This window comes from Theropithecus gelada, chromosome 6, assembly GCF_003255815.1.
Source record: "Theropithecus gelada isolate Dixy chromosome 6, Tgel_1.0, whole genome shotgun sequence".
Classification (NCBI taxonomy): domain Eukaryota; kingdom Metazoa; phylum Chordata; class Mammalia; order Primates; family Cercopithecidae; genus Theropithecus; species Theropithecus gelada.
Genome location: NC_037673.1, coordinates 76,299,910 through 76,326,692, shown reverse-complemented (window position 1 = coordinate 76,326,692; position 26,783 = coordinate 76,299,910). Strand labels below are relative to the sequence as shown.

The window sequence follows — 26,783 nt, the reverse complement described above, 5'->3', positions numbered from 1 at the left end:
ACCTTAGCCATCGCAATGACTTTTTAGATACAACTCCAAAGGCATGATCCATGAAAGAAAGAAAGAAATAGCTGATAAGCTGGACCTCATTAAAACAAAAAACTTCTGTTCCATGAAAAGCACTGTCAAGAGAATGAGAAGACAAGCCACAGATGATAAAAAACATAGCTGATAAAGAACTGTTATTCAAAATATGCAAAGAATACTTGAAGTTCAACAATAAGAAAACGAATAACCAGATTTAAAAATGAGCCAAAGATCTTGACACTTCACCGAGTAAGATACAGATGACCAATAAGCGTATGAAAAGATGTTCCACATCACGTGTCATCCAGGAAATACAAGTTAAAATAATGGAATACCACAACATACTATTAGAATGGCAAAATTCATAACACTGATACCACCAAATGCTAGCAAGGATGTGGAGCCACAGGAACTCTGATTCATTGCTGATGGGAATGTGAAATGGCAGTGTCACTTTGGAAGACAGTATGGTGGTTTCTTACAAAACAGAACATTTACCAGCAATCGCACTCCTTGGTACTTATCCAAATGAGCTGAAAACATACATCCACGTAAAAAGCTACACACAGATGTTTACAGAGCTTTATTCATAACTGTCAAACTTGGAGGCAACCAAGATGTCCTTCGGTAGGTGAATGGATAAACTGTGGTACACTCAGACGATGGAATATTATTCATCGCTAAGAAATGAGCTATCAAGCTATGAACAGACATGGAGTAATCTTGAGTGCATGTTATTAAGTGAATAATAAGCCAGTCCAAAAAGACTACCTGCTGTATGATTCTACCCATACGATATTCTGGAAAAGGCAAAACCATGGAGACAGTGAAAGGATCAGAGGTTGCCAGTGGTTTGGGGTGAGTGGGATGCAGAGGCAGAACAGAAGGTTTTTAGGGCAGTAAAACTATTCTGTATGATACTATAATGGTGGTTACATGTCATTAGAAATCTGTCCAAACACATAGAATAGACAACATCAAGAGTGAGCTCCAATGTAAATTACGAACTCTGGGTGATAGTGTGACAATGTAGGTTCACCAGCGTAACAAATGTGCCACCATGGCGCAGGATGTCAATAGTGAGGGAGGTGGTGTATTTGGGCAGACAGTATGTGGGACCTCTCTGAGCTTTCCACTCAATTTTCTGTTGAATCTAAAATTGCTCTAAGAAATAGTCTATTTTAAAAATAATAATGAAGCTCCCTAGACCCCATATCAGATGCAGTAAATCAGATAGAATCTTAAAGAGCAGTCATGAACCAAGAAACATGATTTTTAACAAATTTCTTTGGAAGCCACATCACTGGCTCTGTGAGGAAGGAAAAGGTGAGAGAACATGATGCAGAGATGACAGAAATTAACACTGGTATTGCTGTGTCCCAACTTCAGAGATTCAGATTCAGTAGCTTTAAGGTGGGGCCTAGAAATCTACATTTAAGAAACTCCTTTGGTCCTTCTGATAGAGGGCAAGACATTCCTACCTCCAAAAGCGAGCTTTCTGGAAGTAGGATTAAGAATAAGGGGCTTGAAGCTGAAAAAGAGGTGAAGATGGCAAAGAGTATTTCTCTTCTGATGTGAAAACAAAATACCCTTTTGTCAAAAAAATAAAAAAAAGATAGTCAAAGGCAATGAAGAGAGGATCTGAGCAAAGGACAAAAGAACTAGAGGCAATTCCTCCTCCTGAGGAATAACTATTTCTGCAGGAAGACAGTCTTGTCGTGTGTCTCCCAAAGTATGTAGGTGCACATTCCTCACCATGATTTCATGGAGACAAGGCAGATGACATGTTATCTTCGGGGATTTAGCCTCAAGAACAGATTAAGTAGTAAAGCTCTAACACACCAATTAGCAGAGCTGTAGCCTCTAAATGCCACAATACAAAGCACTTATCAAGAACAGGCAAAAACAACTGGCAGGTCTTTGGGGGAAAAACTGGTTCATCCAATGGGTAAGAAAAAAAATGATTTTTTTTTTTTAGATGACATTCAAAATGTAGCAAGTCAGTAACTGTGCTTATGGAATAGCACCTATAATTGGGGTAACTGTATAAGTTATTATTCAAAACAGGAAACTTCTGAGTTAAAGAAGCTTTTTAATAATTATGCCAGCAAAACAGGTATAGAATAGGACTTCCCAAGTAAACCAGAATGAATGGCTCTCAAACTGTGGTACTTCCCTGGATATTAATAAACCAAATAATCATGATATATAATAACTACAATGTTCCACAGAGGAATTGGCCTTAATTACAAAGTTAGAAACCACAGGTGGTGTTAATACAAGTTCTTTTTTCTCTCCACCCATATCCTTGGTGTGAAACATCAAATAGCCCTTTTATAATTACAAAGCACAGCAGTAATTAATATTGATCTCAGAACTCAATAAAGGTCAACATTAATTTACAGAACATTTTGGATTCAGTCTAGTTTTTACTCTGGAATTCATGCAGTGGGCAGTGTTTCACCAGCCCCATCACCATCACCATGATGACAACAGTCACAAACTTGGACAAATTGTCTGAAAAAGTTTTTATTTTTTTCTAAAGATAGAGCACACATCTGTATGGATCTTGAATCCCTAGTGAAATGGTGCCTTCATTATGAAAAGAAACATCTTTTCATTGGGTTTCTAAGCTGAAGGAGTTTGGTTTTACTTTTCCATTTTAACATATATTAATTAGGGTCGATAGTATCCATGCTCTGCCCTAAGTGACAGATAAAGCAGAGGACAAACAGACCAAATGATTGTCAACTCAATTAAAAATATTGTTTAGTCATTTGTCATCTTTGAGACTAATGGTTCACAAACCTGACTGCACATCAGAAATACTAGGGGAGCTTTTTAAAAAACATTATGCCTCGTCACATAAAAACCTGTACACAAATATTCATGGTAGCATTACTCATAATAGCTAGCAACAGAAACAATCCAAATGTGTGTCAACTAATGAATGGATAAATTAAAATGTAAGTATACATAAAATGGAATACTTTTTACCAGTTAAAGAGAATGAAGTTCTGATACACAGATGAATCTTGCATCTAAGTGAAAAAAACCAGACACAAAAGACCACATATTCTATGGTTCCATTCATAGGAAATGTCCAAAATAGGCAAATCTATAGAGACAGAATGAAGATTAGGGGTTGTCCAGGGCTGAGGATCTTGGGGAGAAAAGGAGACTGACAGTTAATAGGTACAGGGTTTCTTTTTAGGGTAGTAAGAATGTTCTAAAATTGATTGTAGTGACAGTTGTACAAGCTTGTGAATACACAAAAACCCACTGAATTATTCACTCTAAATAAATTGTGCAGTATGTAAACTATGTCAATAAAGCTGATAAAAGAATACTAAGCTTGGATCTCAGTCCAGAAGACTATGATTCAAATGGGAATCATTTGATTTTCATATTCAGCACTGAGAAACATTGAGACAAACTGAGTAACTCAAATGCTTAGGTTTTTACATTTTTTTTCCTTTAAATTTTTTTTTTGGAGACGGAGTCTTGCTCTGTCACCCAGGGTGGAGCACAGTGGAATGACCTTTGCTCACTGCAAACTCCGTCTTCAGGGTTCAAGCAATTCTCCTGCCTCAGCCTCCCGAGTAGCTGGGACTACAGATGCCCGCCACCACGTCTGGCTAATTTTTTGTATTTTAGTAGAGACGGGGTTTCACCGTGTTGCCCATGCTGGTCTTGAACTCCTGAGCTCAGGCAATCTGCCTGCCTCGACCTCCCAAAGTGCTAGGATTACAGGTGTGAGCAACCACACCTAGCCTTTAAATTTCTTTTTAACTTATAAAATTTAATTTTGAAAACTCATTTTTCCTTTCTCTTTTTAAATTATAAATTATAGTCCCATGAATTTTCAAATATTGTTATACTAGTTATATAATAAGAACATTTTAAAAACTATATAGAATAGACAGCACTGAGAAGAGATGAAGCAATAGAAAGGTCAAAGTTGAAACTTGTTAAAATGTGTTTGGCTTTTTTTCCCCTAAGGTTGGAATTATTAAACTGGTCTGACTTTAGAAGGTTTTCGAGGAATTGGTGTGTGTTATTGCAGAATCACTAGCTCTTAATTTGTAATTTGATGGCTAAAAACAGACAAGTCACTTAAAGGAATACATCATATTCAAAAGTTGCTTTCCTTGACATTTGGCCACCAGTCAGCCCTGTCTCCCCCAGTCTCCATCTGAAGTATGCTCATGCCTATGCAGTACCAGAGGGAATCTGAAGGGCCCTTGCCATGCACCAGCAGCCCTATTCTCACCTGTGTGGTTATATCTAACCTTAGAATTGCAGCCCCAAGATGGTCATCTGAAATACAAACACAATTGTTTGCAACTTTCTGCCTACTTCTCCATGGCATTTATGCAGTCTTTATGACTGGGATTTGGCCTCAACGTTTCCTCCAATATCTCAGTAACCCAGCTGGGGATGAGCCTCACTTAGAAATGCTGTTCAGCGGTGCTGATCTCTTCCCCAGCTTAGAGGAGGCCTGCGCTTCCGCAAGCTGGCGGCCTGGCTGGCGTCCTGCTCATGCTGGAGAATCTACCCTGTAAAGTTCTATGCTGTCAGCTGCCAGACACTGTGTGCTGCCACTGCCAGGACACAATGCTCCTGGAACCCCTACCTGCTTCAGTGTTGATGCCGGCCTGGACCAAGCAAGAGGGAGAGGTGGCTCCAGATGTCCACCTGGACATTACCAGTGATTGCTGGTCCCTGCAGCTCCCTCTGGCATGGGCATCACATTCCTGGAGTCATCTCCTTTTCTCCCTGTGAGGTGAGGTTACAGCACTATCTTTGAAATCTTGTTAGAAAGAATATAAGACATTTACAGTTATATAGAGTATTGAAACAATTTTGTTCTTTTTAAAAGTTAAAGCATACATTCCAACTAACTCTATTTTGATAGTTTTGAGAATTTGACTATACATTAGTACCTCTGGAGGGGTGGTAGAATCAAACTACATCATACTCTAACTCCAATAAGGTTGGGAGTCTGAGAGCTAAAGAGTGACTGACTCAAAAGTGAAGCCACAACCTGGGGACACTGTATTGACTCCTGTGTCTGGGGTCATTGCTGGGATCACTGAAGGTAATAATGCAGAAGAAGGAATGAAAAATATGTCCATCAAATGTGGGGAAGACATTTAACTGAGCAGAAATAATAAAAGAGAGGAAAATAGGATGGAGAGCTTTTGTGCAAGATCATATATTTAGAAACAAAAAGAACACATGGATCTGGGAAGCCAGATTGTAAGTGCTGTAAAAAACCCAGGGACACAGTTGAGCACGTGTTACCCTAAATTTGCAGGAAGGGAGCACTGTTATGAATCAACTAAGCTGTAAGGCTCATTACTGGGAAGATCATACACTTGGTATGTTGATGAATAGCAAGGTCCCAAATGAATAAGTTCACTTCTGTGTATTGCGCTGATCAAAGCAGTAACCTTAATTTCATAATTACACCTAAAAAAATGACAATTTCCAAACACTTGAAAACACCAAAATTCAATGGGACATACCATCATCTATAGCAAGTATTCATTAAATATTTATTACTCAAACAAATGACAAATAATTTCATCCAACAGTCTTTAAACTGCTTAATCCTGTGACAATATTTAATATTTTAAATTTCATGACCTTATTCTTTCTACACCCTAGTTTTTAAAAGCTTGATAATTCTATTTCTTTCCTCTTTTTTTTTTTTTTTTTTTGAGATGGAATCTCACTATATTGCCCAGGCTGGAATGCAGTCACGTGATCTCAGCTTACTGCAATCTCCACCTCCCAGGTTCAAGAGATTCTCCTGCCTCAGCCTCCCGAGTAGCTGGGACTACAGGCGTGCGCCACCATGCCCGACTAATGTTTTTGTATTTTTAGTAGAGATGTACTTTATATTTTTAGTAGAGATGGGGTTTTGCCATGTTGGCCAGGCTGGTCTTGAACTCATGACCTCAGGTGATCTGCCTGCCTTGGCCTCCCAAAGTGCTGGGATTACAGGTGTGAGCCACCATGCCTGGCCAATTCTTTCTATTTCTTATAAAAAATTATTATGTTCTTGGTGGAAAAACTGGCTGCCTAATAAAATTATTTTAGTTCAAATGGAGAGATTCCTGCCAGATTCACCCAGCTGCCAATTATCTGAACTGAAACAAATAAAAATATGAAGTAAATTTTTATATCACCCTCCAAAAGCTTGGGAATTATATTCTGCCACTTAAGGCTTTACTGGACTTACTGTCCATGAAATTTTCTAATTACAAAGTGGAAGTCTATTCAAGAGTGTTTATACTTAGAAAAGTTAGGAAGACAGGAACCTGAAAAAGACTGTCTTCAGAAAAACCTCTCTGTTTCCAGTAGGAATATACCATGGTCATAATTTTATGCTCACATGTCACACAAACATAGGCTGTTACTGGAGAGTTATTTTGTACAGTTGGTATTTTTAATTCTCCATTTTTTGTTCACAAATGTAAGTCTTTATTTTAATGAGGAAGAGAAGTCTGTGTTTCTTCCATTTCGAACTCCTCTGTCCACTTCTGCAGGTCTTGTGCATTATGCATTGTCCATAACTTTGCAAAATACTTGAGTCTTTTCCTGGGGAAAAATAAAATACTATTTAATAAATGAAATTGCTGGGAGACAATACATCTCATCAGAAGCTATGAAAAGTCTGCAACATTTGAATACTGGGCAGGCTCTATAGTTAGGAAGCTGTGTCGGTGTCACCCTTCTGGTGAAAGGAGCTTTCAGAGCTGCTACTATAATCAAAGGACCCAGGTTACCAATTGCCACTATTGCCTTTGTGCTTTCTCCTAAAATCCTTACCCCTGTCAGCCCCAGAGGGGAGAACCTGACCTCCTCCTCCTTCAAACTCTGCTAGAGGCTGGTGGTGTGTGCTTATTTGCACCTGGAGACAAGAAACTCCTGTGAAGTGTTCCCAGGATGAAAAGTAACACCAACCGAAGACAATGAAGCTAATTAAAGAGTAAAACGCCAGCATAACACAGACTTACTTTTTTTTCCCTGCAGAATAGCAACCCAATTGAGTATTTAGGGTATGGAGCTAGAGTATCTGAGTTCCAATTACTGCTCCACCATCAACGAGCTGTGTGACTCTGGGTCAGTGTCCTGTCCTTGCTGGCCTCACTTTCCCCAACTAGACCATGAGGATAAGGCTGCCATAAGGATGAAATGAGATAATGTATGTAAAGCGATGAGAAGAGTAGCTGGCACAGTGTCTAGGCTGCTGCAAATGACTGCTCAGAATGGTTTCTACACACAGTAACCATCCAATAAATAGCAACTATTATAACAAATACACACTAAGGCCCAAGATTCAGTTTGATTTCTTTGATCTGGCCAAAGGAATTGATGTGATAAGCACTTTTAGAAAAAAGGTAAAACAACAAATACAGTATCTTGATAAATGATCAGATTCTATCCCAAAGCAACATCTTCTAATAATTCTCTCATCTTGTCAAGATAACTTCATAGATTTCAAAATGTCACTTACTAGTTGGAAGAGTTATGAGTAATCTGTGAATGTTTTTGCTCTTGCTTTGTAGGCTATATAGCAGAAACAAGAATATATGAAAATATAGAAATTGCCATATTTTATTGCTAGCTTGCATATATTTCTATAGCAAATTTAGAAATTGACATAGTTTATTGCTATCTTGTATATATATATCCTTTGTAGTAAAGCTTTATTCTAGGTTTTTTTCAGAGAAAAAGAACAATAATAATATGGCAACTAAAGAGAGTTTAATTTGTCTCTGGACTTTGCAGAGGAAGAGGGCTAACTTTATTTTTTAATTCTCATAGATAATTTTCCCTCAGGAAAAATTTTATATTAATTATATTAATATTAATCTATATTAATTAAAAATTTTAATTAATATAAAATTTTATATTATTTTAAATTAATTTTATATTAATCTATTATATTTAATATTATATTATATTAAATTTTATATTAATATTAAACAATCCTCCCTCCTTGGCCTCTCAAAGTGTTGGGATTACAGGTGTGAGCCACTGCGCTGGGATGAGAATGATCTTAGTATGTGGTTGATACAATATAATTTCTCCTTTTTATGTTTCTGAGACAGGGTCTAACTTGCTTGCCCAAGCTGGAGTTCAGTGGCACAATCTCAGCTCACTGGCAGTCTCAACCTTCCAGGTTCAAGGTGATTATCCCATTTCAGCCTCCAGAGTAGCTGAAACTACAGGTGCATACTACTATGCCTAGCTAATTTTTTTTTTTTTCTTGTAACAGAAATAGGCTGAAACTGATTATGCCACTTTGCTTCTGTTTTGGCATTGTGATTTGGAAATGAGCCAGAAAAGAGTGTCACTAGAGGAGGCTGTGTGCCATTTGTAGAGCCCAGCACTCTGGACTTGGTCAACTATAGTACACCAAAGTGGAGGAGTGCAAGGCGGAAGCACAGGAGAAGGAGGTAGAGAAAGAGAAGTTAATTGCACTACTGTAAACAAGTTAGCAACTGTTTCTTTAGCTAGTATGATAGGCATTATTATTTCAATATTGAAATTTGGTAATAATTCCCAGAATTATTACCAAATATTAAAGAATATTCTTGGAGTATAACATAGGAACCACCAGTAGCCAGCCAAGATTTTCTATTCGATCAACAATCTGTTCATCATGGTCATATGGTTATCAACCAGGGTACTAATGTACCCAGCACATCAGGCTCCCCAAGTATGGCAGGGGTGGGGCAGTAGGTGGATGGGGAGCTTATGTTGTTTCAGAATTTTATATTTGGGAAACAAAAGGGTGTAATTTACGAATATGATATTTCCCTAGGAATATCTTTCTTTCAAAGTGTATCTCAGGTTTACATTAAGATTAATTTATGTACTGACTACATACTAGCTGGATAGCAAGGGTAAAGGTGGAAAGTATTCCCATAAGCATTTAAAGTGACAGAAGCCTGTTTAGAATGAAAAATTTGTCACAGTCTACAAAATAAGTGACATGTGGATACTGACTATGATTGCCTGTTATGTAGTACTATTTCATTAATATTCTGATAGAATTTCTGGATGTAATTGTTGCATATCTGAATAAAATCTATGAATAAAATAAATTTTCTGTAGGTTCTCAATATCTTCAGTAACCTTTGGCATAATTGAATCTTTAAAGTAACCAATGTGGCACATATTAAGGAATTAACTTAATTCTTTACAAAAATGACTGAAAAACCAATTCAGCAACTTAATGATCTAATGAAGATGCACTGAATTCACCTGAGCTTTGCAAGAGCTGTTTTCACTTCATCATAATTAAATGGTTCAGAATATTTGAAGAGGTGCTGAAAAGGAGATCTGATGTTCATTTTTAGGACACTCCTCTTTCTTGGACAACTTAGGCTTCATTACAAATGAAAAAAATGTAGCATAATCATTCTGACCTTTTCGTATTTATTAATCCTTCCAGCTCTTTTGACTTGTGAGCTGCTTTCTTCAAAATTTCTCCAGGAACATCTGCTAGTTTAGCCACATTTAATCCATAACTCCTTGCTGCAATTCCTCTAGTTATTTGGTAAAGGAAGGTGACAAAATCAGGGACTTGTTCTTCGCCTGCGAAATAAAGAAAGGAGATCAAATCCGTGCCCGAATGCTGAAATAAATTATAGGATTAAAAAGGACATGTACATTCTCATAACTTTATTAAATCATACAATCTGAAATCACTATTCCTACTTGCCTGTTAGATCCATTTATTAATTTGATATGTCAAGAAAAGGGTAAATACTGTTTTGAAACTGCTGTGTGCATATAGGATCTTTTAGCTCACTTAAAATAGTTTTCAAAAATGATTCATTGCAAATTTGAACTGAACATCTATATTAAAAAGAGAATGATTTTATTTATTTACTTTTTTAGAGATAGGGTCTCGCTCTATCACCTAGGCTGGAGTGCAGTGGCGTGATCATACCTTACTGTAACATCAAACTCCTGGGCTCAAGCAATCCTCCTGCCTAGCCTCCTAAGTAGCTAGGACTACAAGTTCATGCCACCACACTCAGCTAATTTTTTAATATTTTTTGTAGAGATCGGGTCTTGCTATGTTGCTCAGGCTGGTCTTGAACTCCTTGGCTTTAAACAATCCTCCCTCCTTGGCCTCTCAAAGTGTTGGGATTACAGGTGTGAGCCACTGCGCTGGGATGAGAATGATCTTAGTATGTGGTTGATACAATATAATTTCTCCTTTTTATGTTTCTGAGACAGGGTCTAACTTGCTTGCCCAAGCTGGAGTTCAGTGGCACAATCTCAGCTCACTGGCAGTCTCAACCTTCCAGGTTCAAGGTGATTATCCCATTTCAGCCTCCAGAGTAGCTGAAACTACAGGTGCATACTACCATGCCTAGCTAATTTTTTTTTTTTCCTTTAAGAGATGGGGTTTTGCCATGTTGCCCAGGCTGCTCTCGAACTTCTGGGCACAAGTGGTCCACCCACCTCGGCCTCCCAAAGTGCTGGGATTACAGGCATGAACCACAGTGCCAGGCCTATAATTTCTCCCTTAAAAACAGGTAAGAAAATATTACATGTTGGTCAGTTTAAATAACAGGATTGAGATGTTCTGGTTTATTAAATATTCAGTTTAACTAAGAGCTATACATACTGGATTCTGTTCAGTACCACCCAGATCCCTCTTAAGACTAAAGAGTTTATTCCCTCAGCTGTCAGACAGATTGTTGGCCTGCAACCCTCGACTGTTTGCCTTCTTTGGAAATTGTTGCAGCTGAAGGGGGGGCTTCACTCAAGACCACACCTCGCTTTGGGGCAGCCTGCAGCCAGTGACTGGTTGTTGTAGGTAGCCTCGAAGATGGCCACCAAAGACCTCTGCCTGCTGGTGTTCACGTGCTTGTGTCATTCCCAACCAGTGACTCACTTTTAATGAACAGAATACGGCAGAAGTGATGAGATATCACTTCAGAGATTAGGTTACAGAAAGATTGTGGCTTCTGACTTGGGTACGCTCACTTTGTTGCCTGCCTGCTCCGAGGGAAGCCAGCCGCCACGTTGTGGGCTGTCTATGGAGCTGCTCACATGGAAAAAACTGATGTCTCCCACCAACAGTCGGCGAGAGCCTGAGGCATGCCAACAGCAGCATGAGTAGGCTTGGAAGCAGATATTGGGAGGCTTGGCAAGAGCCACATGTGAGCTGGGAAGCCTTGACATGGCTGTTGCCCTGATCAGTGACTGACTGTAGCCCTGTGAGGAACCGAACTAGAGGATCTCTCATAGGGCTACAGTGTTCAGCCTTAGAGGTGTGGTTAAGTTGCCCCTGGACTCCTGACTCACAGAAACTATGAGGTAATAAATGTTGTTCTAAGCCACTATGCTTTGGGGGGTAATCTGTTGCACACTGTTTGCAAATTACCCCAAATTAATAAAGATAACTAATAAAGGTATAGAGGTCTATCCTCCTCACCCCAAGTTGAGGTAACTCTGAAGGACGATTCTAGCCTCAGAGTTCTCTGCAGGGCTGGCTGAAGCCTTTTGACTATAACACAGCCCAGCACTCCCAGTGAACCTCCTGAATGCAAATCTCAGAATCTGCTTCCTAGAGGACCCAGCCTGTCATATATACATACACATGAACTTAAAACTTCGAAAGAACTGGGATATAATGAAGTACAATAATTATAATAAACCACTGCATGTAGTTTAAGCTAAAGCAGCTCAGGATATTATGTAACTTTTATTATGAAATTCAATATAATTGTGCTGCAAAATGTGCACTGTGCTGCAAAAATGTCCAAGGTGGGCCAGAGTTACAAAGATTTCTACAATCCCAGTATACTTATGAGTTTATTAAGAGCTTTTTCTCAATCATTATTTCATTTGATAGATGTGTATGCTTTTCTTCTTTTATCAGTGAAAATTTAAAAAGCCAAAGACTGAACACAACAGAGAAAAAGGACAATGGATTTTTCCTGGCCCTCCTCTAAGAATTCGGCAGCAGACAGATAAGCGCTTTCTAAGGGTGGGTGCTGAAGTAGGAGGTGGAGAGAACACCAACTCACTCAGAAACACAGACCCAAATTTCCGTTACAAGGCACTGAGAATACCTTTTGCCCCCAAATGAAAGTGGAGGAACACAGGTGCAGAAGTAGGTGGGAACAGATTAGGGAAGACGCAGCTAGAAGCCAGTGCCCGCAAACCTGGATAACTTTTTGTTACTTTTCAAAGTTCACAAGACTAAGACTGAAGTGAAAAGCAATAGACAATCAAAAAAGCCATTTCTTATCTTTAAGACAGAAAAATAGTTTATCACTTCAACTGTGTTAGTCCTAACTGATCTCCCCGTCTCCAGTTCTCCAATATAATCTAGACCCCATGCTGACCTTTCTAAACAAGATTCATTCATCTGTCTCTCTGTCCATCTATCCATCCAGCTAGCCATCAGTATTTTCTGGGAGCCTAATAAATGCCATAAAACCCCCTACCTAAAAATTTGTTAATGAATTTTTTTTTTTGAGACTAAGTTTCGCTCTTGTTGCTCAGGATGGAGTGCAATGGCATGATCTCGGCTCACCGCAACCTCCGCCTCCCGGGTTCAAGTGATTCTCCTGCCTCAGCCTCCTGAGTAGCTGGGATTACAGACTCCCACTAACAAGCCCAGCTATTTTTTTTTTTTTTTTTTTTGGTATTTTTAGTTTTTAGTAGAGTCAGGGTTTCTCCAGGTTAACCAGGCTGGTCTCGAACTCCCGACCTTGGGTGATCTGACCACACTTTGGCCTCCCAAAGTGCTGAGATTACAGGTGTGAGCCACCATGCCTGGCCTATTGATGACTTTTAATTTTTTTTTGTTTTTATACAAATAGTGTGTGTGTGTGTGTGTATATATATATATATATATATATGTAGACATATATATAGAGTGCACGAGAGATAGTTGTAACAATGTTCTTATATAACGTATAATATAGCTACAAAATATAGCTAACTTACATAAAATATTTCACTGCTCTGAATACCTTGTTAACATACAAACAGTTGCTGAGTGTGTCATTATATGCTGGTCTCCACTTTACATTATGGTAGTTTTCACACCTTCAAGGTAAAGAATGTGATCACTCTTCCATAATCACCTGGAGGATCTCTTTTTGTAATTATGTACTCCTTTACCCTCTGTGCGGGAGAGGGGTTTGGGGTGCTGGTAGGATGGAAATATGGAGTCAGAAAAAGCCACATGGGAGAGAATAAAACTTGTTTTATGAGTAAAACTCTGTTTCTTTACAGGTTCACAGCAAAAGTTCTTGATGAGGAAGTAATTACTTACAAGCTATGGCCACTTCTTAAATGGACATTATTAAAATGTTTACCTGGCACTGCTTTGAGTCAGTGGAAGTAATAATTCATGTTTCTGTTTATTATAGGGAAACTTAGCAAGATTTATATTTAAGCTAAACTTCTCTAAGCAGTTATTCAGGAGATATGTGCTGACAAATAATTTCTGAAGTTGCTTTTAGAACAGATTCATAAAAATTTAGGGGTGAGTGAAGTTAAGTGACTTGTCCAAGATCATACAGATTGGAATATACTAAAATACAGGTTTCTTAACTATTTCTCCATTGTTTTACCTATCACATCATAGGAAATAGAGTATTTTAAAAGCCATCCAAAAGACCTGTGGGGCATTTTACTGATGACCTATGCAATGGCCTCTACCTCATACAGAAGAGGAGAAGTTGGGGGAGAGGTAATGGATGAAGCACAGATATAGCCAGGAACAATACTGGAAGGCAGCAGGCAGTGGAGCACTGCTTCAAAATTCTGAGTGAGATGGTTTTCAATCTAAAATTCTAATCCTGGCTGAACTATAAATTTGAACATAGAAGCTACATATATTTTTTAAACTTTTAAGTTCAGGGGTACATGTGCAGGTTTGTTATAGAGGTAAACTTGTGTCACAGAGGTTTGCTGTACTGATTATTTAATCCCCCAGGTATTAAGCCTTGTATAGATTAGTTATTTTTCCTGATCCTCTCCCTCCTCCCACCCTCCCCTGTCTAGTAGGCCCCAGTGTGTGTTGTTCCCCTCTATGTTTCCATGTGTTTTCATCATTTAGCTCCCACTTATAAGTGAAAACATGCAATACTTGGTTTTCTGTTCCTGCATTAGTTTGCTAAGGAAAATGACCTCCAGCTTCATCCATATTCCTGCAAAGGATATGATCTTATTCTTTTTTATGGCTGGATAGTATTCCATGGTGTATTTGTACTACATTTTCTTTAACCAGTCTACCGTTGATGGGCATTTAGGTTGATTCCATGTCTTACTACTGTGAATAGTGCTGCGATGAACATACGTGTGCATGTGTCTTTATGACACAACAATTTATATTTCTCTGGGTATATAAATTGTAATAGGATTGCTATTACAGTAATAGGATTGCTGGGTTGAATGGTAATTCTGTTTTTAGGTCTTTGAGGAATCAACACATTGTCTTCCACAATGGTTGAACTAATTTACACTCTTACCCAGTGTATAAGCATTCCTTTTTCTCCACAACCTCACCAGCACCTGTTATTTTTTGACTTTTTAATAATAGCTAATCTGACTGGTGTGAGAAGGTATCTCGTGGTTTTGATTTGCATTTCTCTAATAATCAGTGATATTTTGCTTTTACAATTCTGGACACAGGAATGGGCAAAGATTTCATGACTAAGAGGCCAAAAGCAATTGCAACAAAAGCAAAAACTGACACATGGGACCTAATTAAACTATAGAGCTTTCGCACAGCAAAAGAAACTATGAACAGGGTAAACAGGCAACGTACAGAATGGGAGAAAATGTTTGCAAACTATGCATCTGACAAAGATCTAATATCCAGCATCTACAAGGAACTTACATACATTTATAAGAAAATATGAACAGGGTAAACAGGCAACGTACAGAATGGGAGAAAATGTTTGCAAACTATGCATCTGACAAAGATCTAATATTCAGCACCTACAAGGAACTTACATACATTTATAATAAAAAACCAAACCCATTAAAAAGTAGGCAAAAGATATGTACAGATACTTTTCAAAAGACAACATACACATGGCCAACAAGCATGTGAAACATTTTCATTCATGAAAAATCTCAAAACTTTTACCTCCTTTAGTTGATATTAGTAGTAGCCTAATTCAACATTTATCCCACCCCTAAGAAAACCTTGATTTTATAAGGAATTAACTCCCTAATCATTTAACTCAGGGGACTGGGTCTTCAAAGCCAGCTCCAGAAGTGGATCCTGATTCACCCAGGCCCATCAAAGTCGCCCCTGCCATCCTCTGCTAAGGAGTGGTTTAGGAAGGAGCCTGTTACTCAATTCTGAAAATGCGATGAGGCAATTGTGAGATACTGGAAGACATCTGAGAAAAAGTTCCCTTGTTCTAAGAAAGAGTTAACAGGAAACGCTTGTCTCTTTTCTTCCTTTGGACATTCTGGACATGATGCCAGGAAGGGCTGCAGTCATTATCACTAGCCTGGTGATAAAACTGGCCAGGCAGGAAGACAGAGCCTGGGAATTGCAAAAAGGAGGCGCTGAAGCCCACTCTTCCTCTGGAGTTCATGGAACATGGGATTATACATAACTGCATCCTTTTGTCTGAGCCAGTGTGAGACCGAGTGTTTCGTTCCTTGAAATCACATGCTTAGAAGAGGGGTAAGGGAACTCCTAGGATGCCGGCAAGACAGGCTCGGATGACAGCTATGCAGCAGGCCCAGATAGCAGCCAGTTCAGATGGGCAGGAGGACAAAGGGCTCCAGGAGGAAGAGCCCCAGTGGGACAAATGGGAACCAGTAGGTTCAGTTGTGTGGAAAAACATCTACAGAGGCATTTTACGAAGCTATTGGAGGGTACAGGAAGATTCAGCTATAGACTCAAAAACAAAACAAAACAAAATGAAAAAATAAGGACAGTCAATTCTTATTTTTGAGAAAATAGAAAACATTGTAAAAGAAATGTACTTATCTCATACTTGGCTCATCAGTAAGCAATACTTAGCATGGCAATAATAATGAAAATAACAAATATGAATGACATGCAATAAATGCGAAATGACTACATTGGAAGGACAGAGGAAGGGAAAACTGAAGATTCTCAATTAACACAATGACAATAGTCAACTTGATGAATCAAGGGACAGGAAAATATGCATATTACTTAGAAATACAACAGAAATGGGGAAAGGTGTTGAAAGTAGTTGCCTTGGGACTAGGATGGGGAAGGACAAGGACTGGAGGGATGGAAGCTTGTCAGCTGGAGCCTTTTAGCACCACCATAATTTTAAAAATTATGTTCACTGATAAAAATTAAAATCAGCCAGGCAAGGTAGCGCATCCCTGTAAGCCTAGCTTTGGGAGGTCAAGGCAGGAGGATCACTTGAGTTCAAGAGTTTGAGACTAGCCTGGGCAACATAGTGAGAGCCTGTCTCTACACAACATACAAAGATCAGCCAGGCATGGTGGTGTGCGCCTGTAGTCCCAGCTACTGGGGAGGCTGACATGGGAGGATCACCTGGGCCTGGGAGGTTGTGGCTGCAGTGAGCTGTGATCGTGCCACTGCACTCCAGCCTGGATGACAGTGATGCCCCATCTCAACAAAACACAAAAATTAAAATCAATAAAATAAAATGCCCAGAACATTTAAGGGAAAGGTACAATGCTCTGGGTTAGTTTTCAGTTCACATCAAATGCTTATTAGTGGCACTGACTCCTCCTCTTCCCTATTGGTGAACTCTATTCTCTTTGTCCCAAGGGTTTTAGCTTAAGTCTCCTCTAGTCACCCTGGATGCAGATTAATAGATACAAAACTACCTCCATGACAGAATTTATGATGTGTTTTTCAAGACTGCATGGTGGTGAAAAGCAGGAACTGCCTAACATTACATTTATCTTAGGGCCAGTGCTTTGTTTCATTTGGGCCAGCTGCCTGATTTCTTTTTCAGGTCCATCCCTATTACTTTTCCAAAATAAAATTTGGACTCTGGGATATCTTGCATGATGGATTTTCCATTGTAGCATACCAATTGCGCAAACCACCACAGTTCTACAGGCTGGTAGCTTAAAACAATTACTACTGAACAGAAAAAAAAAAAGCTAAAGTCTACTATGTTACTTATGGCACTTAAATTTATTGCTATTGGCTAACGGTGTTCTTTTTCATAAAATGTCTCATTTCTGTGACACCAGTAACTGGAAAGACTAGGAAAAATATTGTAGATTTCCTTCACAGCAGCTCTAGCAGAGGGGCACAGAAGAGTACCCAGAAGCAGAAGTGAATTCTAGGCTCATTTTAGCCCCCATCTAAGTGGTTGACATGGTCAAACCACTTTACCTGTCTGAGATTCAGTTTCCTTATAATATTAAAAGAAAAACCTATGTCCAGTACAGTATATGGCCCTTAGTAAGTTAAATGATATTTTGGGGAAAATATTGGGCATTTTTAAAAGATGACTAATTACATTCTGCAGTTGACTGTCATCTATACTGAGATGAATCATGTAAGAGTACAAGGCACTAAGAGGAAAACCTAAGTGCCCCCTCCACCCACACCCTATTCCTGTAAAAAAAAGAGAAAAGGGCTGCCACGACAAATGAGACAAGGAAGACCAGAGAAGGACTCAGAGATAGCATGGATAAATGTAAATTCTACTTGACCTAAAGCTTAGCAAAAATGAATCCTGACAAATGTTATTTATAGCTCACATTCACAGCTTTCATTATTAATAAGCAGTAAGTTCATGTTCCAACAAACTTTGAGGTATCAAACATGAAAACCAATATTTGTACCAACTGTAGGAATATTTTATACCTGGATCCGGTTTGCTTTCATCCTCGCTGACCAAGAATCCCATGTGGTAATTCCCCACCTGGTGTGAGTAATTTTTTTCTAGCTCACAAACTGGCGGATAATGGGTGACAAACAGGGTTAAGGATTTCACCTAAAGCAATAAGACAGAATAAATGTTATTTCATTTTTAAATTTTATTGTAATTAAAATTTGTCTTCAACTTTCTTTGGAAAAATTTTAAATCTTCCTAAAAGTCACAAGAAAAGTACAACGACCAACTATTATATACTCTTTATCTAGATAACCAATTGTTAATATTTTGTCATATTTCCCTTCTTCCTCCTCCTCCACAGACACAGATATTTTTTCCTGAACCATCTGAGAATTAGTTGCAGACATCATGACACTTCATCCCTAAAGATTTAAGATTCTCTTTTTTTTTTTTTGAGATGGAGTCTCGCTCTGTCACCCAGGTTGGAGTGCAGTTGCGCAATCTCGGCTCACTGCAAGCTCCGTCTCCCAGGTTCATGCCATTCTCCTGCCTCAGCCTCCCGAGTAGCTGGGACTACAGGCACCCACCCGCCACCATGCCCAGCTAATTTTTTTTTTTTAGTAGAGACGAGGTTTCACCGTGTTAGCCAGGATAGTCTCGATCTCCTGACCTCGTGATCCATCTGCCTCGGCCTCCCAAAATGCTGGGATTACAGGCGTGAGCCACTGCACTGGGCCAAAGATTCTATCTTCTAAGAACAAAACATCCTCCTATATAACTAGAATACAATTATTACACTCAAGAAATATATTACTATTATATAACATATACAGTCCCTAAATCTCCCTAATTCTCCCAACAATGTTTCTTTTTGTCTCTTTCCTTTTTTGTCTTTTATGACATGGACATTTCTGAAGTATCAAGTATCCTTTCCTACAGGAATAGAGTGTGGGTGGAGGGGGCACTTATGCTGTTTTGCATAATGTCTTTCAATTTGGACTTTGCTATTTCCTCCAAACATCATTGCCAATGAGGACTAAGCTCTGATTTTTTTTATCTTGCCCAAATTCCTACCTCAGAGGTCTGGGGATTCATGCCCTACAAACCATGGATTCTCATCAGATGGGTTTTATTTGACCCTGTATATTGTGACTTGCTTTTCAATATGACTCCAGCACAACACTAGAGACACGGAAAAAATATTTAACCCCAAAATATACTTCCTTGCCACGCCTTGAAATTGCCCTGTGAAGTCTCTTGTGAGAAAAATCCACATTCTATACAGAATCCCCTTCCCCCTTTGTTTTCCTTCCTTTCCAGATCCATGAGATAATCAACTAAAAGCCAGGCACCCTTTTAGGTCTGATAAGAAACATTTTACAACCTGCTCTCTCTGTGAAGTCTGAGAGCTTCCTCTGCACAATAAAACTTGGTCCCACAATCCTTTATCTTAACCTGAACATTCCTTTCCATTAATCCCAGGTCTTCAGATAAACTCAACCAATTATCAACCAGAAAATGTTTAAATTTACCTGTAGCCTGGAAGACCCTCCTTTGAGTTGTCCCACCTTTCTGAACCAAACCAATAAATGCATTTCTTTTTTTTTTTTTTTTTTTTTTTGAGACAGAGTCTCGCTCTGCGGCCCAGGCTGGAGTGCAGTGGCCGGATCTCAGCTCACTGCAAGCTCCGCCTCCTGGGTTTACGCCATTCTCCTGCCTCAGCCTCCCGAGTAGCTGGGACTACAGGCGCCCGCCACCTCGCCCAGCTAGTTTTTTATATTTTTTAGTAGAGACGGGGTTTCACCGTGTTAGCCAGGATGGTCTCGATCTCCTGACCTTGTGATCCGCCCGTCTCGGCCTCCCAAAGTGCTGGGATTACAGGCTTGAGCCACCGCGCCCGGCTAAATGCATTTCTTAAATGTATTTGATTGATGTCTCATGCCTCCCTAAAATATATAAAACCAAGCTGTACCCTGACCACCCTGGGCACATGTTCTCAGGACCTTCTGAGGGCTGTGTCACGGGCCATGGTCACTCACATTTGACTCAGAATAAATCTCTTCAAATATTTTACAGAGTTTGACTCTTTTCGTTGATACCAGGAATATTCCACAGATATGTAGGTGATGGATCCTTCCCAGTGCATCACATCAGGAGGGATGTGATATCAATTTCACATAACTGGGGATGCCAAATTTGATTATCTGGTTGAAAAGGGTACCCATCAGACTTCTTCACTATACCTTTTCCCTTTGTAATTAATAAATAACCTGTTATTTTATTAATGATATTTTGAGATATATGAATATCCTTTTCTCCAACAATCTTTCATCCAAAGGTTTTATAATCTATTGATCATCGCTGCCTGAATCAGTTATTATTCTAGTGGTTATTGAAGGCTGATTAAGAAATTCTTCCTACATTTATTCATTGGTATTCTGTAAAGCAGAGATTTCACTTTTCCCCACTCACCTCCACCATTTTAAAGTTTATTTTTGTTAGTGTCAGTATGAATTCTTTATTAACAATTTTTTTTTTTTTAGAGACAGGGTCTCACTCTATCATCCAGTCTAGACTGCAATGGCACAATCATAGCTTACTGTAACCTCAAACTCCTGGGCTCAAGGGATCCACCCACCTCAACTTCCCAAGTAGCTAGGACTACAGGTGTGCGCCTATTGGGAGAACCCGCTCCTAATGATTACATGGGTTCTTTTCTATTTCCTAAGTGTCTCAGCTGGTTTGAGAAATAAAGGGAAAGAGCACAAGAGAGAGAAATTTAAAGCTGGGTGTCCGGGGGAGACATCACATGTCGGCAGGATCCGTGATGTTCCCTGAGCTGTAAAACCAGCAAGTTTTTATTAGCGATTTTCAAAAGGGGAGGGAGTGCACGAATAGGGTGTGGGTCACAGAGATCACATACTTCACAAGGTAATAAAATATCACAAAGCAAGTGGAGGCAGGGCGAGATCACAGGACCACAGGATGGGGCAAAATTAAAATTGCTAATGAAGTTTCGGGCATGCATTGTCATTGGTAACATCTCATCAGGAAACAGGGTTTGAGAGCAGACAACCTGTCTGACCAAAATTTACTAGGCGGGAATTTTCCTCGTCCTAATGAGCCTGGGAGCACTACAGGAGACCGGGGCTTATTTCATCCCTTCGGCTTCGACCATAAAAGACTGCACGCTTCTAAGGGGGCTGTTTATAGGCCTGCCCTCAGGACGCATTCTCTTTCTCAGGGATGTTCCTTGTTGAGACGAAGAATTCAGTGATATTTCCCCTATTTGCTTTTGAAAGAGGAGAAATATGGCTCTGTTCCGTCCAGCTCACCGGCAGCCAGAAGTCTTATCTCTGATGTTCCCTGAACATTGCTGTTATCCTGTTCTTTTTTCAAGATGCTCAGATTTCATATTGTTCAAACACACGTTCTACAAACAATTTGTGCAGCTGACACAATCATCACAGGGTCCTGAGGCGACATTCATCTTCCTCAGCTTATGAAGAAGATGACGAGATTAAGAGATTAAAGTAAAGACAGGCATAGGAAATCACAAGTGTATTGACTGGGGAAGTGATAAGTGTCCACGAAATCTTCACGATTTATGTTCAGAGACTGTAGAAAAGATAGGCATAAGAAATTATAAAAGTATTAATTTGGGGAACTAATAAATGTCCATGAAATCTTCACAATATATGTTCTTCTGCCGCGGCTTCAGCCGGTCCCTCCGTTCGGGGTCCCTGACTTCCTGCAACATGCGCCACTATGCCTGGCTAATTTTTTATTTTTAATTTTTGTAGAGAGAGGTCTCACTGTGTTGCCCAGGCTGGTCTTGAACCTGGGGTCAAGCGGTCCTCCTGCTTCAGCCTCCCAAAGTGCTGGGATTACAGGCGTCTGCCACTGCACCCAGTCTCATGGATTCTTTAATAAGCATTATTTTAAGGCATATTTTATATATTCTGGAAACCTCTATCTGGAGGAAAGTTAACACCAATCTTAGCCTAAATATTGGCATAAGGAGATAATTAAATCAAAGAATTCCAGTTTTGATTCACCTGCCATTCACCTTATTAAAAGTCTGAACGTGTGCCTTCTTTCTGATAACAATAACAAAGAAACATATTAAGGCAGGATTTCTTTTAAAAGCTGTGCTTAAAATCTGCCCTGAGGGATCTTAGGACCACCTATCTCCATGGTGCTCCTTCTCCAAGCTGATAGGCACTTTTAGCCTAAGGGTCTGGGATCCGACACTGCACTCCTCAAGGCTGTTCTCAGCCTGCAGCAGCAACATGTGACCTCCCTTATTGCTCCTCTCTGATCTCTCTTCCCTATCCAAAGATCAGAAGGAACCATGAAAAGAAAGATTTCCATCCATAAAAAGGTCAGGGAAGTTTCTGGTTTCCAGTCTAGCATATAAGAAGGTTGGAGGTTGCCTCTCCATCACAAGGAAAAAGTAGAACAAACTGAAAAATCAACTCTTCTTAGATCTGTAAGAGAAACGAAGTCACAGGCAAACCACTGTCCCCCAAATTACAGACAGACAAGCAGATACAAAGAATCACAACTTTCCTGGGCTGAAATGCAGGCAGAAACCTCTGAAGGAACCAGTATCAGGGTAGGAAAACTGGAACTGGAACTGATCAATTACTGGAAGCTCAGTGTCAACAAGTCTGAGAGTCAAAAAGTCCAGGGGAACCAAGTCACGTGGGAAGGGGGCACACTTCTGTGAGTTTTACTCCCAGGAGTTACACTTGATTCTCACAATAAATGCTGGAGTAAATTCCCCTTATGCTTCAGGCAAGGGGAAGAAAGAAAGAACTATTTTGAAATGCACCAGGGCACTCTGTTCTTAACAAGGCCTGCCTCAAAAGAAACTAAAGCGGAGCCTTAAGTAGCCTTAAGTAGTTTAAAAACCTGCTGGGGTTTTATCAGAGCCTAACCTACTTGGGGGAAGGGAAAGACTCAACTCTAGTCTCCTCTAGCCTTCCACATGAGAGAAAGGAAATATCGAACTCCAGCCCACTCTAGCCTTCCTATCCCACCTGAGGGGTGGGAGGGAGGTAAGACTGAGACTTAATCATAGGACTCCTCCCCTAGCCCCTTACCACCACATTACTAAAAGCTAATTTACAGCAGTTCCTTTTACCCAATACATCATGGCCAGCTGTCAAGAAAAAGTCACAAGGCATACTAAAACTAAAAACCCACAAATGTGAAGAGACAGAGCAAGCATCAGAACCAGACATAGCTATGGCAGGGATGTTGGAATTATCAGACTGGGAATTGGAAACAAATGATTAGTATGCTGGGGGCTCTATGGATAACACAGACAGCATGCAAGAACAGATGGGCAATGTAAGCACAGAGATGCACATTCTAAGAAAAAACCAAAAGGAAACACCAGAGATCAAAAACACTGGGATGGAAATGAAAAATGTGTTTGATGAGCTTACTGGTAGACTGGACACAGCTGAGGGAAGAATCTCTGAGCTTGAGGACATCTTAATAGAAACCTCCAAAACGGCAGAGAAAAAGATCGGGAAAAAAACCACAGAATATCCAAAAAGTTTGGGACAACTACAAAAGATGTAATATACAGCTAATGAGAATACCAGAGAGAAAATAAAGAGAGAAAGAAACAGAAGAAATATTTAAAACAAGAATGACTGAGAATTTCCCCAAATTAATGTCAGACACAAAACCACAGATCTAGGAAGCTCAGGGACCACCAAACAGGATAACTGTCCCCAAAACCACACCTAGACAAATCATATTCAAACTACAGAAAACCAAAGATAAAGAAAAAAAAAAATACTGAAGTAAGCCAGAGGGAAGAACACCTTATCTGCACAAGCTCAAAGATAAAAATTACATCTGACTTCTCAGAAACCACACAAGCAAGCAAAGAGAGGAGTAAAATATCTAACGTATTGAGAGGGAAAAAAACAAAACAAAACAAAACAAAAACCTCTCCAACCTAGAATTCTGTACCTTGCAAAATAATCCTTCAAAAGTGAAGGAGAAATAAAGACATTCTCAGACAAACAAAAATTGAGGATTTGTAGTCAGCAGATCTATCCTGAAATGTTTCAGAAAAGTTCTTTAGAAGGAAGGAAAATAACGGGTCAGAAACTTGTATCTACGTAAAGAAAACTGCACTATTGAAGAAGGAATCAGTGAAGGCAAAAAAAATTTATTTTTCTTATTTTTAATGGATCCAGTGTAACGTTTTGTTCAAAATAATAATAGCAACAGTGTATGAGATTATGTGTGTTTATATATATATGCTTATGTACACTTACGTATAAGTGAAATAAATGACAGTGATGGTACAAAGGATAGAATAAAGTAATCAGGATTATTTTGTTATTAAAAAATACGTGCATTATTCATAAAGCAGTATAGTGTTATTTGAAAGTAGACTTGGATTAGTTGCAAATGTATATTGCAAACTCTAGGACAACCTCTAGAAAAAGTAAAACAAGAAATATAACTGATATGCTAAGAAAGGAGAGAAAATAGCTGGGCACAGTGCCATGCACCTGTACTCCCAGCTACTTGGGAGGCTGAGGTGGGAAGGTCACTTGAGTCCAGGAGTTTGAGGCCAGCCTAGGCAACACAGTAAGATCCCACCTCAAAAAACCCCAAGAAACCAAAAAACAGAAAAAAAAAAGAGAGAGAAAATGAAATAATATAAAATACTCAGTTAAAAACCACAAAAGGCAGAAAAACAGTGGAAGACACATGTAGGAACAATGAACAAGAACAACAAATAGAAAAAAGTAAAAAATGGTAAATATTAATCTAACTCTATCAATAATCACTTTGAATGCTGACGGTCTAAATGCACCAGTTAAAAGACAGATTATCAGAGTGGATCAAAAAATAAGACATGATGTCTACAAGAAACTGACCTTAAATACAAAGATAACCATATATTAAAAATGTATGGAAGGGCTAGGTGTGGCAGCTCACACTTGCAATCCCAGCACTTTGGGAGGCCGAGGCAGATGGATAACTTGAGGCCAGAAGTTCAAGACCAGCCTGGCCAACATGGTGAAACCCCATCTCTAATTGAAAAATAATACAAAAATTAGCCAGGTGTGATGGCACACACTTGTAATCCCAGCTACTCGGGAGGCTGAGGCACAAGAATCACTTGAATCTGGGAGGCAGAGGTTGCAGTGAGCTAAGATTGTGCCACTGCACTCCAGCCTGGGTGACAGAGTGAGACTCTGTCTAAAATATATATATATGTGTATGGAGGAAGATATATCATGTTAACATTAAAGAAAGCTGAAGCAGCTATATTAATTTCTAAAGAAAGCTGGAGTAGCTATATTAATTTGAGACACAGCAGACTTCAGATCATGTAAATTTGTCAGGGATAAAGAAGGATATTACATAATGATAAAGGGATAAATTCTGCAAGAAGACATAATATCCTTAACATGTATGCATCTAACAAGAGAATGTCAAACTACATGAGGCAAAAGCTGATAGAACTACAAAGAGAAACAGATGAACATACTACTATAGTTAGAGACATCAAAATTCCTCCATCTGAAACAGATAGATTCAGCAAGCAGAAAATCAGTAAGGACATAGCTGAACTCAACAACACCATCAATCAACTAGACATCATTTATATCTATAGATATTTCGTCCAACAGCTGAATACACATTCATCTCAAGCTAACATGGAACATTCACCAAGAAAGACCACACTTTGGGCCATAAAACACATGTTGACAAATTTAATATAATAAAAATCATACAATATTTGATCTCAGACCACAATGGAATTAAACTAGAAATCATAACAAAAAGGTAACTGGAAAACCCCCAAATACATGGAGACTAAACAACACATTCTTAAAAAACATATGGGTCAAAAAGGAAATGAAGATAAATTTAAATTATTTGAAACTAAATACAAACAGGAAGCACACCTTATCAAAATTTGTGGAATGCAGCAAAAGCAGTGCATAGAAGAAAATTTATGGACCAGGAGTGGTGGCTCACACCTGTAATCCCAGCACTCTGGGAGGCCAAGGCGAGAGGATCACTCGAGTCCAGGAATACGCGACCAGCCTGGGCAACATAGTGAGACCCCCATCTCTACAAAAAATAAAGAAAGAATTAGCTGGGTGTTGTGCCATGTGCCTGCAGTCCAGCTAAGTGGGAGGCTGAGGCAGGAAGATCACTTGAGCCCAGGGAGTCGAGGCTGCAGTGGGCTGTGTTCATGCCACTGCAGTCCAGCCTGGGTAACAGAGCAAGACCCTGTCTCAAAAAAGAAAAAAAAATGGAAAGAAAAGAAAGAATGAAAAAAGAAAATTTATAGCACTGAACACATTTTAAAAAAGAAAGATTTAAAATAAACAATCTAAGCTTCCATCTTAGGACACCAGAAAGAGAAGAGCAAAAATAAGCAAAAGAAAAGAGATAATAAAAATTAGAGCAGAAATCAATGAAATTAAAACAAGAAAGCAATGGGGAAAATAATCAATAGAACCAAAAGCTGGTTTTTTGTAAAGACAACTGATAAGCTTCTAGCCAAGCTAACTAAGAACAAAAGAGAAAAGATACAAATGGCTAATATCAGAAACGAGAAGGACAACACTACGGATGCCATGGACAAATAAAAGGGTAATAAGGGAATACTATTACCAACTCTATGTCCACAAATTTGGCAACCTTGGTGAAAATTTCTTGAAAAACAATTCCTTAAAATTGGCTGACACAATCAGCCAAAACTCACACAAGAAAAAACAGAAAATCTGAATAGGTCTATATCTATTGAAGAACTTGAGTCAATGGCCTTCCAAAACAAAAATCAAAGGCCCCAGTGGCGTCACTGGTGAACTCCACCAAACATTTAAGGAAGATATTTTACCAATTCTCTACAGTCTTTTTCAGAGGACA

At 39.2% G+C, this 26,783-nt stretch overlaps 1 protein-coding gene across 1 annotated transcript in view; it reads right to left on the bottom strand.

Moving 5' to 3' along the window:
* Window positions 1-6,462: 6,462 nt before the first annotated feature.
* The window catches only part of MSH3 (mutS homolog 3), a 215,084-nt gene continuing 194,763 nt past the window's right edge, over window positions 6,463-26,783 (bottom strand). The window contains exons 22-24 of the mRNA XM_025388025.1: window positions 17,885-18,014; window positions 9,477-9,645; window positions 6,463-6,636 (exon numbers count right to left, since the gene is read on the bottom strand). Coding sequence (XP_025243810.1) covers window positions 6,525-6,636; window positions 9,477-9,645; window positions 17,885-18,014 — 411 coding nt within the window. The 3' untranslated portion in view covers window positions 6,463-6,524. The remainder of the gene's footprint in view (window positions 6,637-9,476; window positions 9,646-17,884; window positions 18,015-26,783) is intronic.